The sequence below is a fragment of the Urocampus carinirostris genome, chromosome 3 (genome assembly GCF_059441175.1).
Source record: "Urocampus carinirostris isolate Australia breed hairy pipefish chromosome 3, RoL_Ucar_1.0, whole genome shotgun sequence".
Taxonomy (NCBI): domain Eukaryota; kingdom Metazoa; phylum Chordata; class Actinopteri; order Syngnathiformes; family Syngnathidae; genus Urocampus; species Urocampus carinirostris.
The window spans coordinates 64,201,467-64,212,568 of NC_142351.1; the positions used below are offsets into that span (position 1 = coordinate 64,201,467).

Sequence of the window (11,102 nt, forward strand, 5' to 3'; positions counted from 1 at the left end):
TCAAAATCTCACAAATAAAAAAAACAGTGTTTGTTTTAACTAAAACCACTCAAATATTTATAGTTTCCATACTTTGATGAGGATAGTGTAGCATGCAGTATATGACAGAAGGGGGAGAAATAAGTACCTACCCTGTGCTTACCAGACTTAAAGAGCAATTCCAACCAATTTTCTCCTCACAATTTAGGTCAGGTGTGTTAAAAAAGGGAGAAAGGAACTGATAACAATGGTGTGGTAGTAGGCGCAGTCTATAGAACAAATGAGTCGTACTCGCATAGTCTTTTAAGTAAAATAATAATAATAGTAGTAAATTAAACTCTTCTTGCATCTTCTTGCATATAGTTTTAAAACCGCACAACTGTGGTACGTTAGCTCTGTAATGTTAGGATCTAAACATTAGCCAAAGTCTAGCTAGCAGCTAGCACTATTTCTTGTTGGCAATAGCTTGACAAAGCTCTTGTTTTGAGAGTGTAATTCCTTCTAGAAAATAAAGTGCAAAAACTTGCCAAAGAGTGAAAGCAAGCTTTGCATAGCTCGCGTCACATTAGATGTGTCACCATCACTATAGAGTAGAGGTAAGATCTTGGGCCTGGACCCGAACCCGGCCCGAGTATTGGACATAAAATGTAAATCATGAAGTCCGGTCCGGGTCAAGATTCTCGCTCTCTCGCTAATTTTGTTCTTTAATTATTCACTCGTCATGTGTTCTATTTTTCTTTTTCTATGTGGGGGATCTGTGCACTTCGGAGCCAGAGTGCGACTTTTGCGAGGTCGTCAGGGTGACGTGCATGCTGCACACTTCGGCGCCAAGCTTTTAGTTGTCTAAGACAGCGAAATCACATTTCCTCCCCACAAATGACATGTGAAAATTCGGGTTTTTTGTCGCGCTCGGTCGTTCAATTTAATTTGTCTGGTTCGGGCATTTATTCCCTTGGGCCGGGTCGGTCGGTATGGAATTTTTAGGCCTGATCCTCTAATCACTATATTGTTTTTACTGTGTTTTTTTCTCAGTTATCCTGTTTCTTTCCTTCGAAACCGCACAAACGCATTTTTGGTAATTTTTGGCAGAAAAACTCTCGGTGCAGAAATTCTGTGAATCCTTAGTATTAACTTGTGTCAGTACACAAATAGAATAAATTTGAAATCTCCCTTTATGTCCTTTTTGTAGTCTGTGGAGAACTGCGCATGCATCCTCCACAATCTGACTTACCAGCTAGAGGCCGAGTCCCCCAAGTGCTTTTCTGACTATATACCTTTGTCGGAGGGCCAGTCAGGAAGGAGAAGCCCCACGGTTGGATGCTTCAGCCCCAAGAGCGGCAAAGTTCAAAAGCAGGTAAAAAAAACAGATAATATCCTGCAGCCTCGTGAAGGTGTTGTGACTAGAGGTCAATCGATTATGGTCCTGTGCGATTATCGACCAATATTTGGTGATTTGATGGATATCGGTATCGCCTTGTTTATTTATTCAATCGGCCAATTAAATATATTTAAAAGTGGGGGAGAGGAGCTGGCGAGAGCTTTGCTTTAAGGCGGGGTTAATCTCTCACTCGCTCCATCCCCTCCCCTCTGCCTCGCTCCCAATTTAAGTCATGTTGGTTGAATTGACGTTTTTATTTATGTATTTATTGTAAAAAAAATTATAATAATCGGGGAGCTAATTACGTTTTCGTGTACCTTTATACGAATATTCGGCATCGGTATCGGCCCTAATAAAACCCATATGGATCGATCCCTGGTTGTGACTCGGCTCTCCTTCTTTCTCCAGTTTTCCTTCGATAGCATGCAAGGAATGCTGGACGAAGGTGACCCTAAAGGTGCCAAGTGGTTGTGCCACCCCAAAGCCATGCAGACTTACTTATCCCTGCTCAGCTCATCCCAGAAAGACGCTACCTTGGAAGCCTGCTGCGGCGCCTTGCAGAATCTGACTGCCAGCAAAGAACTTGTGAGTCCACGGACGATAAAATGTCCTCACTTGCTTCTCAGAGCAGAACAGGGTAGCAGGATGGCATTGAGCCTGGGGTCTTTCCAATGAAAACGTTTATTTCAGTAATAACAAACCACTATTACTGTTTTTTGTTGTTTCTGAAGTATTACACCAAATATTTCATTATTTCACCCATAACATTTTTAATATTAGGGAATCAGACTGCACAATTGATTCTTCTTGCGCGTTCAAGAGGTATGATTATTCAAATATTCCCCATTGCCTTTAATCGATAGCAGCTCATTTGGCTCTTTTTACATGTTTCTTAAAATTTAAATTCCTCCGCACAGAGGGTGCCATTATTGAACTAAATGCAAGCTGGTTCTTCACAGCTTTATAAACTAACTCTGTTTTACAATGACAACATATTGTTCTGAGCACCATAACATATAAATATTGCAGAGTGAATACAGTTATGGGTTTTCACAATGTTAAAATGCGTCATTTCTAAACGTTATACAAGTGCTCCAATAGCTAATGTCACCCATTCCTTTGCTAAGAAAAAATATATCACTCATTCTTATCATGCAGCCAGATTTAACAAAAGTATATATACAAATGCTACATCAGCAAGTGTAACGTTTGGTCGATTACAGACGTTGAGGTATCTCATAGAGTTGCATGTGAAGCAAATTTTAGGCATTGATGAGTTGCTAAATGAGCAAAAATCATGAAAATGTGTACACTACACCTCATGTATATCTAGTACAGAAAAGTAATACATTGTGTTTACGATTATGAACCTTGTTTGTGGACTTGGATCTTAAACAATGAGCTGTCAATTTATCTTTTCGGCATTAACACACAGACATGCAGGAATCCGATTGAAGAAGAAAAAAGGTCTAAAAAAAACCCTCAATGTACTCAATAAAATTCAGAAGCCTGTGCAATAACAACAGACTGTAAACATCCTGAGTAAAGCTCTTCAGTGCCTCACACACATTATGAAGAGGTGACAATCCAAATTTATAGTAAGAACTAAAAAGCAGTCATTTTCACTTTTTGTTTTTCATATTAGTTTATACAATATCCCCTACAGTTTTTTTTGAACGATTAGTTGATATTCGGTTTGAGCCATAAATATCAAGATTGTAGCACAAAGAGATCCTTCATAATATAATCCATCCATCCATTATCTACACCGCTTATCCTCAGTAGGGTTGCGGGGGTGCTGGAGCCCATCCCAGCCATCTGGGGCAGGGGACACCCTGAACTGGTTGCCAGGCAGTCGCAGCTTCATAATATTAATGCACTCAAATAAGTAGTTGCACCTAATAAATAAAAACACAGAAAATCTCAAATAGTTAAAAAACTCAGTTATTTACAGATTACTTGGTACTTCATATTGGCCACACATATTTGTATTTCCTATATATTCACTTCATATTGGCCAGAAGTATTTGTATTTCTCGTTTCTTTTTTCCTTTTCAATCATGATGCAACAAACATCACTCCAGAAAATGAACTAATCCTCTGAAAAAAAAAAAAGGGGGACTGGTTAAAGTCAAAGGCTAATAAGAGACCCTTTCATTAAAATAACTTTGGATGCTTCTTCTCTCAATCATAAAAACATCATATTTTACATCATTATTACAATCATTTGTTATTCGATCTAGAAAACGTCACATGGTTTGTTCTGTGATATAGGTTATTTTACAGTTTCTGGGGCGTTTTTTCCCCCCATACTTCACATTACTCTCTAACAATAAAACAAGGTGTAAAGCCTAAAACAAATATTTTTTTCTCGTGTAAAGTTTTAAATTAAATAGGTCGTGAGTTACCATGGCCCAGCAAGACCAAGTGAGAGCCCATTCCCAGTATAAAAGGAAAAGGGAACACATCTCAGACTATTTTGTAAATGATTTGAGTTGCAGGGCTCCAGTGCCATGAGTCAGATCCTGGTCCAAAAACTTGGAGCTCTGGGGCACATCGCCCCTTTGTTGAGATCGCCCAAGTTGAGCCTGCAGAAAGCTGCTGTGTCCTTGCTGGGCAACATCGGGCGAACCGGTGGTGCACAGGCTGCCATGGGTGAGAAGCCCAACTGTCAAATGTGGTCTTGAAGTTTGCAGCGGGCATCCTTTACATTCTCCTCTCTATTGTTTTGCAGCCAAGCAGGTTTTGCCGGAGCTGAGCGGCCTCCTCTCGGCCGGTCCCCGAGAGCTGGGCAACAACGACGAGAGCATCGCCACGGCTTGCAATACGGTGCGCAACCTGGTCATGGCCGACACCGAAAGCAACAAGAAGTTCGTAGACGGCGATTTAGTGGCCTCACTGGCCGAGCTCAGCGCCAATCCGTAAGTTTTTTTCTGAATCTTGAGTAATTTGTGTTGAATTGCAAACACCAGTGTTTAATAATACAAATAATACAAACATGAGCAAATTTATTTAACAATTATCTTTTTTAGGGATTATTTGTATTTATTTTAATTGTAATTTAATTTATTTTCCATTTATTTTATCATTATATTTTACTATATAGGATAACTAAATTGAAGTCAAAGTATAACGTACAAATTAGGTCATTATTTCAGTAACTTTTTTCTTATTTCTAAAAATGTATACTCTTACTGAAATGACAAAAATATATAGTGTACACATTTTTAAAAAAATCCTTAAAATGACCAAAATTATATGACAATCAATTAATGTTTTAGGGATTGTTTTTTATTTATTCTAAACATAATGTACAAATATATAGTGAAGATTCTTTTATCATTTTACAAGAAAAAAATTTATATATATATATATATATATATATATATATATATATATATATATATATAAATAATCCTTTAAAATGAACAAAATCATTAACGTTTTTTAGGGAAGAATACAATTTTAGAACAAAAGAAGGTGAAAACAGTTTTTTAAAAAATAATAAAAATGCTTGGAAATATACTACAAGAACAAAAAATATATAAATAATATCAAAAAAATGAGCAAAACTATTTGCTAAGCAACATCTCTTTTAGGAATACTTTTTAAAATTGTATTCTAGTCTATGGTTGAAAATAAGTACAATCATCCTTAAAATAATTACAATTATTTGTTTTGAGGATTTTATTTACCATATCCTGTGCGTTTTATTGTAGATTTAAGATGGTTAAATGGTAAACGGACTGCATGTATGTAGCACATTAACTGGTCATTGAGGACTTTCAGAGTGCTTTACAATAGACTTCACACTTTACCCACTCACACACCGATAGCAAAATCAGCCATGCATATCATGGGCAGTAGGGGTTCAGTGTCTTGCCCAAGGACAATAAAGGATCAAAAATGAAGAAAAATAATACTTTAAATTATTTTAATATTTTTTCATGTTAATTAATGAAGAGTAAAATAAAAAACAATTTTAAAACATATTTTTATATTTTTATGGGTGTTATTTTGTGTTTTCATTTTAGCAAAGAACAAAAACTATATTTACTGAAATATGTTAATTTATTATAAAAAACAAAAAACAAATAAAACATTTTAAAAAATATCATTTTTTCTCTTGCAGTGCTTTTCCCAAAGGCAGCAAAGCAGCCTCAGTGCTCCTGTACCACTTATGGAATGACAAGAACTTGCAGGGTGTTATGAAAAAGGTAAATAACAAGCGTGCGTATTTGCATGGGCCTGCAAATTCACTTTCTCGGTCGAGCCGCACCCGTCTCAAACCGCTGAGTGGAAACGGCAAACAGTCTGTTTGGAATCTCGGCTGACTGGTTCGCTCACTGTCCCGAGTGGGAGGAGTCCTTCCCATTGTAGAAAGGTCAGGACTCCGGAATTCCAAAATAAAACTGTCAAGGACACTTAAAAGAGTTGTGTCCTAAGTAAAAAATGCTTGCACAAAAGTTACACAAAAGACAAAGACCGGCAAAATCTGAAATTGGTTTTGCCCTGCTATCGATTGTGTTCTACTTTAAAAACGAATCTAAGCCCCTCAGTACCATTAAGTATGACTGTAATTTGAACTCCAATACAAGTGTTCATGGTTCAAAGATCTCTTAACCATCTGGGTCATCAGGACACCACTTTCTGTGGTGTGTCTTGGGCAGGTACGGGCCGGCGCCACTCCCCTCTCCCTCTTCACTACAGCACCAAAATTCGGACTATAAGTCGCAGCTGTTTTCATAGTTTGGCTAGGTGTGCAATTTATACCCCAGAAAGACTTATCTGTGAATTTAACACATTATTGTATAATTGAGTGGCTCGTGGCTCGCTGCTAGCTGATTGTTATTGTTAGCTGCTGCTGTTTCACCCTTCATAGTCATACTCCCCTTTCACAGCAGTTCATGCAAGCAAACGTCACCAAAGTCCTTGATTCAGGCATTTTCGACTTTTTATTTCCATTATTTCCTCCTCTGACCACTTGTTTAACCACTTGGCTGCACTGCTGGCCTCTATTGTCCTTATCAGCTGCACATCATATATCTTTGAGAGTCGGTCGCCATCCAAAGCTGTGTTCGGTTGTTTATGGGTCCTGACGCTTGACAAATTCTGCTTTGTGTCTGCAATTTTTCCTGGCCTTTTTATTAGTTTATGTCGCTAGCCATAAAGCAGGAATCTCCAACATGGTGCCAGGGTGCCCCCTGAGGACAGTCGAGTTGCCCCTGGATCTTTTCTGAAAAGTAGAAGCAAAAAATGCAGTTTTTCAAGATAGCTATCTGGCTTCCTACATTTGTAGCTATTTAGCAAGCTATCTAGGCACTTTTTTCATGCTATCTAGCTAACGTTTTACCTTTTTTTTTCTGCTTTCCATCCGACCAATATTTCGGTCAATCGTGCAGCCCTACTCTCCAGGCTGCTTTTTTTGAGTAGGCGTTTGCTCAATCACATGAAACAGATGTGCGGGTTCTCATGGTTACGAGTTAAACTTTCGCAAAAATCAAATAATGTCACTAAATAAATATAAATAAATATATAAATAGCTCAAATCCAGCCACCAGCCTTTATGTGTGGAGTTTGTATGTTCTCCCCGTGCCTGCGTAGGTTTCCTCCGGGGACTCCAGTTTCTTCCCCAAAAACATGCATGTCAGGTTAATTGGCTGGTCCAAACAGTCCCTAGCTGTGAATGAGTCTGTCCCTGTGTGCCCTGAAACTGGCTGGCAACCAGTTGAGGTTGTCCCCTGCCCACACTGCCTGAATATAGCTGGGAGGGGCTCCAGCACCCCAGCGACCTTATTGAGGATAAGCGGTGAAGATAATGGATGGAAATATATAAATTAATAAAAATAGAAATTCATAAGAATTCATATCATAATAACATAATGAAATTAAGTGAAGTGTAATTTAGATTTTTTTTTTATAGTTTTATGGCCTACACCGTATGAGGAAGTTGATTACATTGCTCTGTGGAATCAATTGAGCATGTGTGTCACCAAAAAGTTATCTAAAATACAAAATAATGTTTGAAATGCATTTCATTATAGGTTAAATGATTGCAAACACGTAAAGTAAATAATTAAAGTACTTTTTATTTGCATTTTGCAGATTTGGGAGAAAAATAAGTATAAGAGAAAAATGTATAAATGAAATAAAATAATCTGTCAAATAACTAATAGATCAATAATGATCCTACATCCCCAATATTTTTGCCATATCGCCGACCCCTACTAATAGCCGAGTTGTTTTTATTTATTTTTTATCAAAACTCTTCTTACAGCTTTCTTTTCTGCATTATTTTTCTCTGCAGCTCGGAATGAGCAAGTCCCTATTCGTGAACGACAGCACCACGGCGGCATACAGGTCGGTGCAGATTATCGAGTGACGGGATTCGCCACAGGTACGTTGAAGGAATGCTCGCCCTCTTTTTAGCATCATTGAGACTCTTTCCTTTTCTGTGTATGTCTGCCACTTTAGTGTCTGTCTAGATGGAAATCGGCGTGTTAAGACAGCGTCGGCGCCACACCCTGGTCTTTGCAACTGTTATCTTTTGAAAGAGCTTTAGTGTGTTTACACTGCAAAAAAACCCATAACCCGTTAGAAGAATCTTTTGTATTTCATGTTTTTATCCCTATTTTTTTTAAATCAAAATAAAAAATGTGATTCGTAAACTGTATATGATTCCCCTATTGCAGGATATTTGGTATTTTATCCTGGGAAAATAAATTGATAATATAGTGAAATACGCCCAAAAATAATACAGGGTTCGTACAGTGCTTGAAATCCTTGAAAATGCTTAAATCTTAATGTGTTTTCAAGGTTTTATAAGTGCTTGAATTTTAGGTGAAGTGTTTCTAAATGCTTTAAATTGTTGCCATTGCCATGTTTCTTTGCAGTCTGACTCTATAAACCACGTAATAAATGAAGAAAATAATTTTTAAAAGTACTTAAAAATGACGCTGACATGTCTGCTCTGGTGGCTTGTCATTATGGCTTTGTCATGTGAAGCGTCACTGCCCCCTACTCGTCGCACCCAAGTGGTCAAATCGATTTTTAAAAATGGCTCATAGGTTAGGTGTTAGGCTAGGGTTAGGAGCTAGTGCTTGGGCTCGAAATAAGGATTTTAAACTTATCTTATGGTTCTGAAATAGGGTTGGGGCTAGGTTACACTTTGAGTTAGGTATTGGTTTAGTGTTACGAACTAAGTTGTATACTCCATATAAGGATTCTAAACTGAATGTAGGGTTCCAAAATATGTCTAGAGTTAGGGTTACAGTTTGAACTAGGGCTAGGTTTTGGGCTGCAAGTTAGGGTTTTACAGTAAACCGATTTTTGGATTCTGAAATAATTTTGGTGTTAGACCTAAGGTTTGAGACTTCTTTTGATTGGCACTGTAAAAATTGGACAACAGTCTTTGAAAGTCCTTAGAAAGTGCTTGAATTTGGCCAATAAAACAGTGTAAGATCCTTGAATAATAATTAGAACAAAAGATGAAATTCTTCCAATAGGGTAGCTTTTATTTATTTTTGCAGTGTGAATTGTATCATTCCTGTTCATATAATGTTACAGCAAAAAAAAAAAAAAAGCTTAGAACATTTGTATTAATCCCGTGGTGTTTGACATATTTAATTTGAACTGGTTTGCATCCATGTATGTCAATCTTTTGGTAACGAGTGTGTCAACTTTTATTTTTTGCTTTCAGTTGTGTCGGAAATGAATGGAGAGAAAACGGTTATCAAGATTGTTTTTGTCTTGAGGACACGGGGAGGTTAAAAAATGTGAATGAGAGAAAAAACAATGGGAATGTGTGTTATGCTGTTCATTTAATGTATCGAACAGCAAATACTATGACATTGTTTGAGGATATTTTATCGTATTTCTTGATGAAAATGGAGAGGGGATCCTAAATATGGGCCAAATTGCCTGGTATAGTACATGGTAGTTTTATTTGAATATTTTAAGGGACATTTGTTTTTATTTTCATGGAAAAGCATCTTAAAACTAGAGAAATCACTTCAAATAAGAAAAAAAATGTTGAAAATAAGGTCAAATTATTTTTTCGGGTTTCCTAGCACTCACCCTTTAGCGCCAGTCTCTAAATACAGAAAATTAACTCTCTACTCAAAAATAAACACCATTAAAAATGTTTAAATACAGTAGACCTCCGGGATACGCCTTTAATTTGTACCGAGGTGCATATTTCAAGGGGAAATTGCCATATAGCGAGGGATAGAAAAACCTTTAGTAGCGCCTAAAAGGTTCTGACCCCACAATATTTCGGATAAAAATGTTAAAATTATACATACTATCCGTTTTAATCATTAGTACAAAAATAGTGCATCTTAAGTACTACTCACATGTGTTATACAATTCACTCACTTCATGGCTAATGACTCCCAACGTCAGGTGTTGCGACACATTGGTTGGGTTGTGTGAGGGGGCTGGTAACCCTCTGCTCTTTATCAATTCCACAGAAATAGTCAAGAATGTCAGTGTGTTATTGAGTCTAGTCACCCCCCACTAGGGGCGTATGGCTCTGGTATAAACATACATGCATACATACAAGAGTAAATAAATGTACATGTAAAGGAAAAGTGAATTTGTTCTGACCTTTCGTGTTGACGTGACTTGAGCTGAGTGGAGTACTTGGTGGATTCAGAGGGGGGAGGAGACAGCGGATTGGAATTAAAACTGATTTGAAATTAGGATGGTCATGCACTTTAATAAATAATTGTCTCAATTGTCAATTGGTTAAGGTAACATATCTCTGGGATTGTAGCGATTCCTGATACTTGGTATTTTTTGATAATCACAAACTTTGTTTCCATGGTTATCTTCTTGATTCTCCCTTTAGCACCACTAAGCAAGAAAGGGAACATTATGAGATGAAGTTCAGACAATAGCAATTTGGCATGTCCATCATGCCAACCAATAGCAGACCAGTATATTATATGACATCGACCAATTGCAGAGAAGCATTTTAGAGACAAGTGAGGTAGGTATAAAGGCAGCAATGTTTGAATCTTGAAAACTAAGGTACAGAAAATAATTTGCTCTTGATTTCGTATTGTGAGGGAAAATGTAACACAGGGACAAAAAAACTTTGTATTCCACAATGTCACATGAAAATATCGTAAGCTAACCGTAACCCAGAGGTCTACTGTATTTCTTAAACATAAATTACTACCAATTACTCTTTATGAAAATGCAACAACAATTTTTTAACCCGCAACATATTTACCAATGTGTACGATTGACATTGAATCATCCTTTTGTGTTATTGTTATTAAAAAGGCAATTTTAAGATGTACGTCATTGCTTTTTTAATATTATTGTCTTGTTTTCTGAATAAAATGAGAAAATACAAAAAAGGATTTTGAAATTTGTAATTTGTTGTACTTTATGCAATCTATATTTTGTTGATACAATTAAAGTAAGGACTAAAATCTCATCTCATCTCATCTCATTAGCCGCACCGCTTATCCTCATTAGGGTCGCGGGGAGGACTAAAATGATATTGATATATATTCTTGTGACCGTAGGTCTAAATTATTTGGCCGTTAATGCAATTTCAAAAACAAAAAAAAAGCTATAAAGTGGTCCAAATTCAGCCCACTTAATAGAGGCCTTATCAACGTGTTGCAAAATACATTATTTTAACTGTCACTTTTTAACCTAATTAAAACATCTTCCTGACAGAACCTTGGAGTCGTTTTAACGTCTTTGTTTTCGCAACATTGGCTGTCTA

General features: G+C 37.0%; 1 protein-coding gene across 2 annotated transcripts in view; it reads left to right on the top strand.

Annotated features, from left to right (window-relative positions):
* The window catches only part of pkp1a (plakophilin 1a), a 48,147-nt gene that overhangs the window by 18,239 nt on the left and 18,806 nt on the right, over positions 1-11,102 (top strand). Inside the window, exons 9-15 of one of the 2 annotated variants that reach the window (XM_088332969.1) lie at positions 1,169-1,333; positions 1,766-1,942; positions 3,859-4,012; positions 4,092-4,278; positions 5,490-5,574; positions 7,665-7,754; positions 7,832-10,728. In XM_088332969.1, the coding sequence (XP_088189095.1) occupies positions 1,169-1,333; positions 1,766-1,942; positions 3,859-4,012; positions 4,092-4,278; positions 5,490-5,574; positions 7,665-7,739 (843 nt within the window). In that variant the 3' untranslated portion in view covers positions 7,740-7,754; positions 7,832-10,728. Of the gene's footprint in view, positions 1-1,168; positions 1,334-1,765; positions 1,943-3,858; positions 4,013-4,091; positions 4,279-5,489; positions 5,575-7,664; positions 7,755-7,831; positions 10,729-11,102 lie in introns of those variants that run through there. The other variant, XM_088332970.1, reaches the window with a different exon arrangement.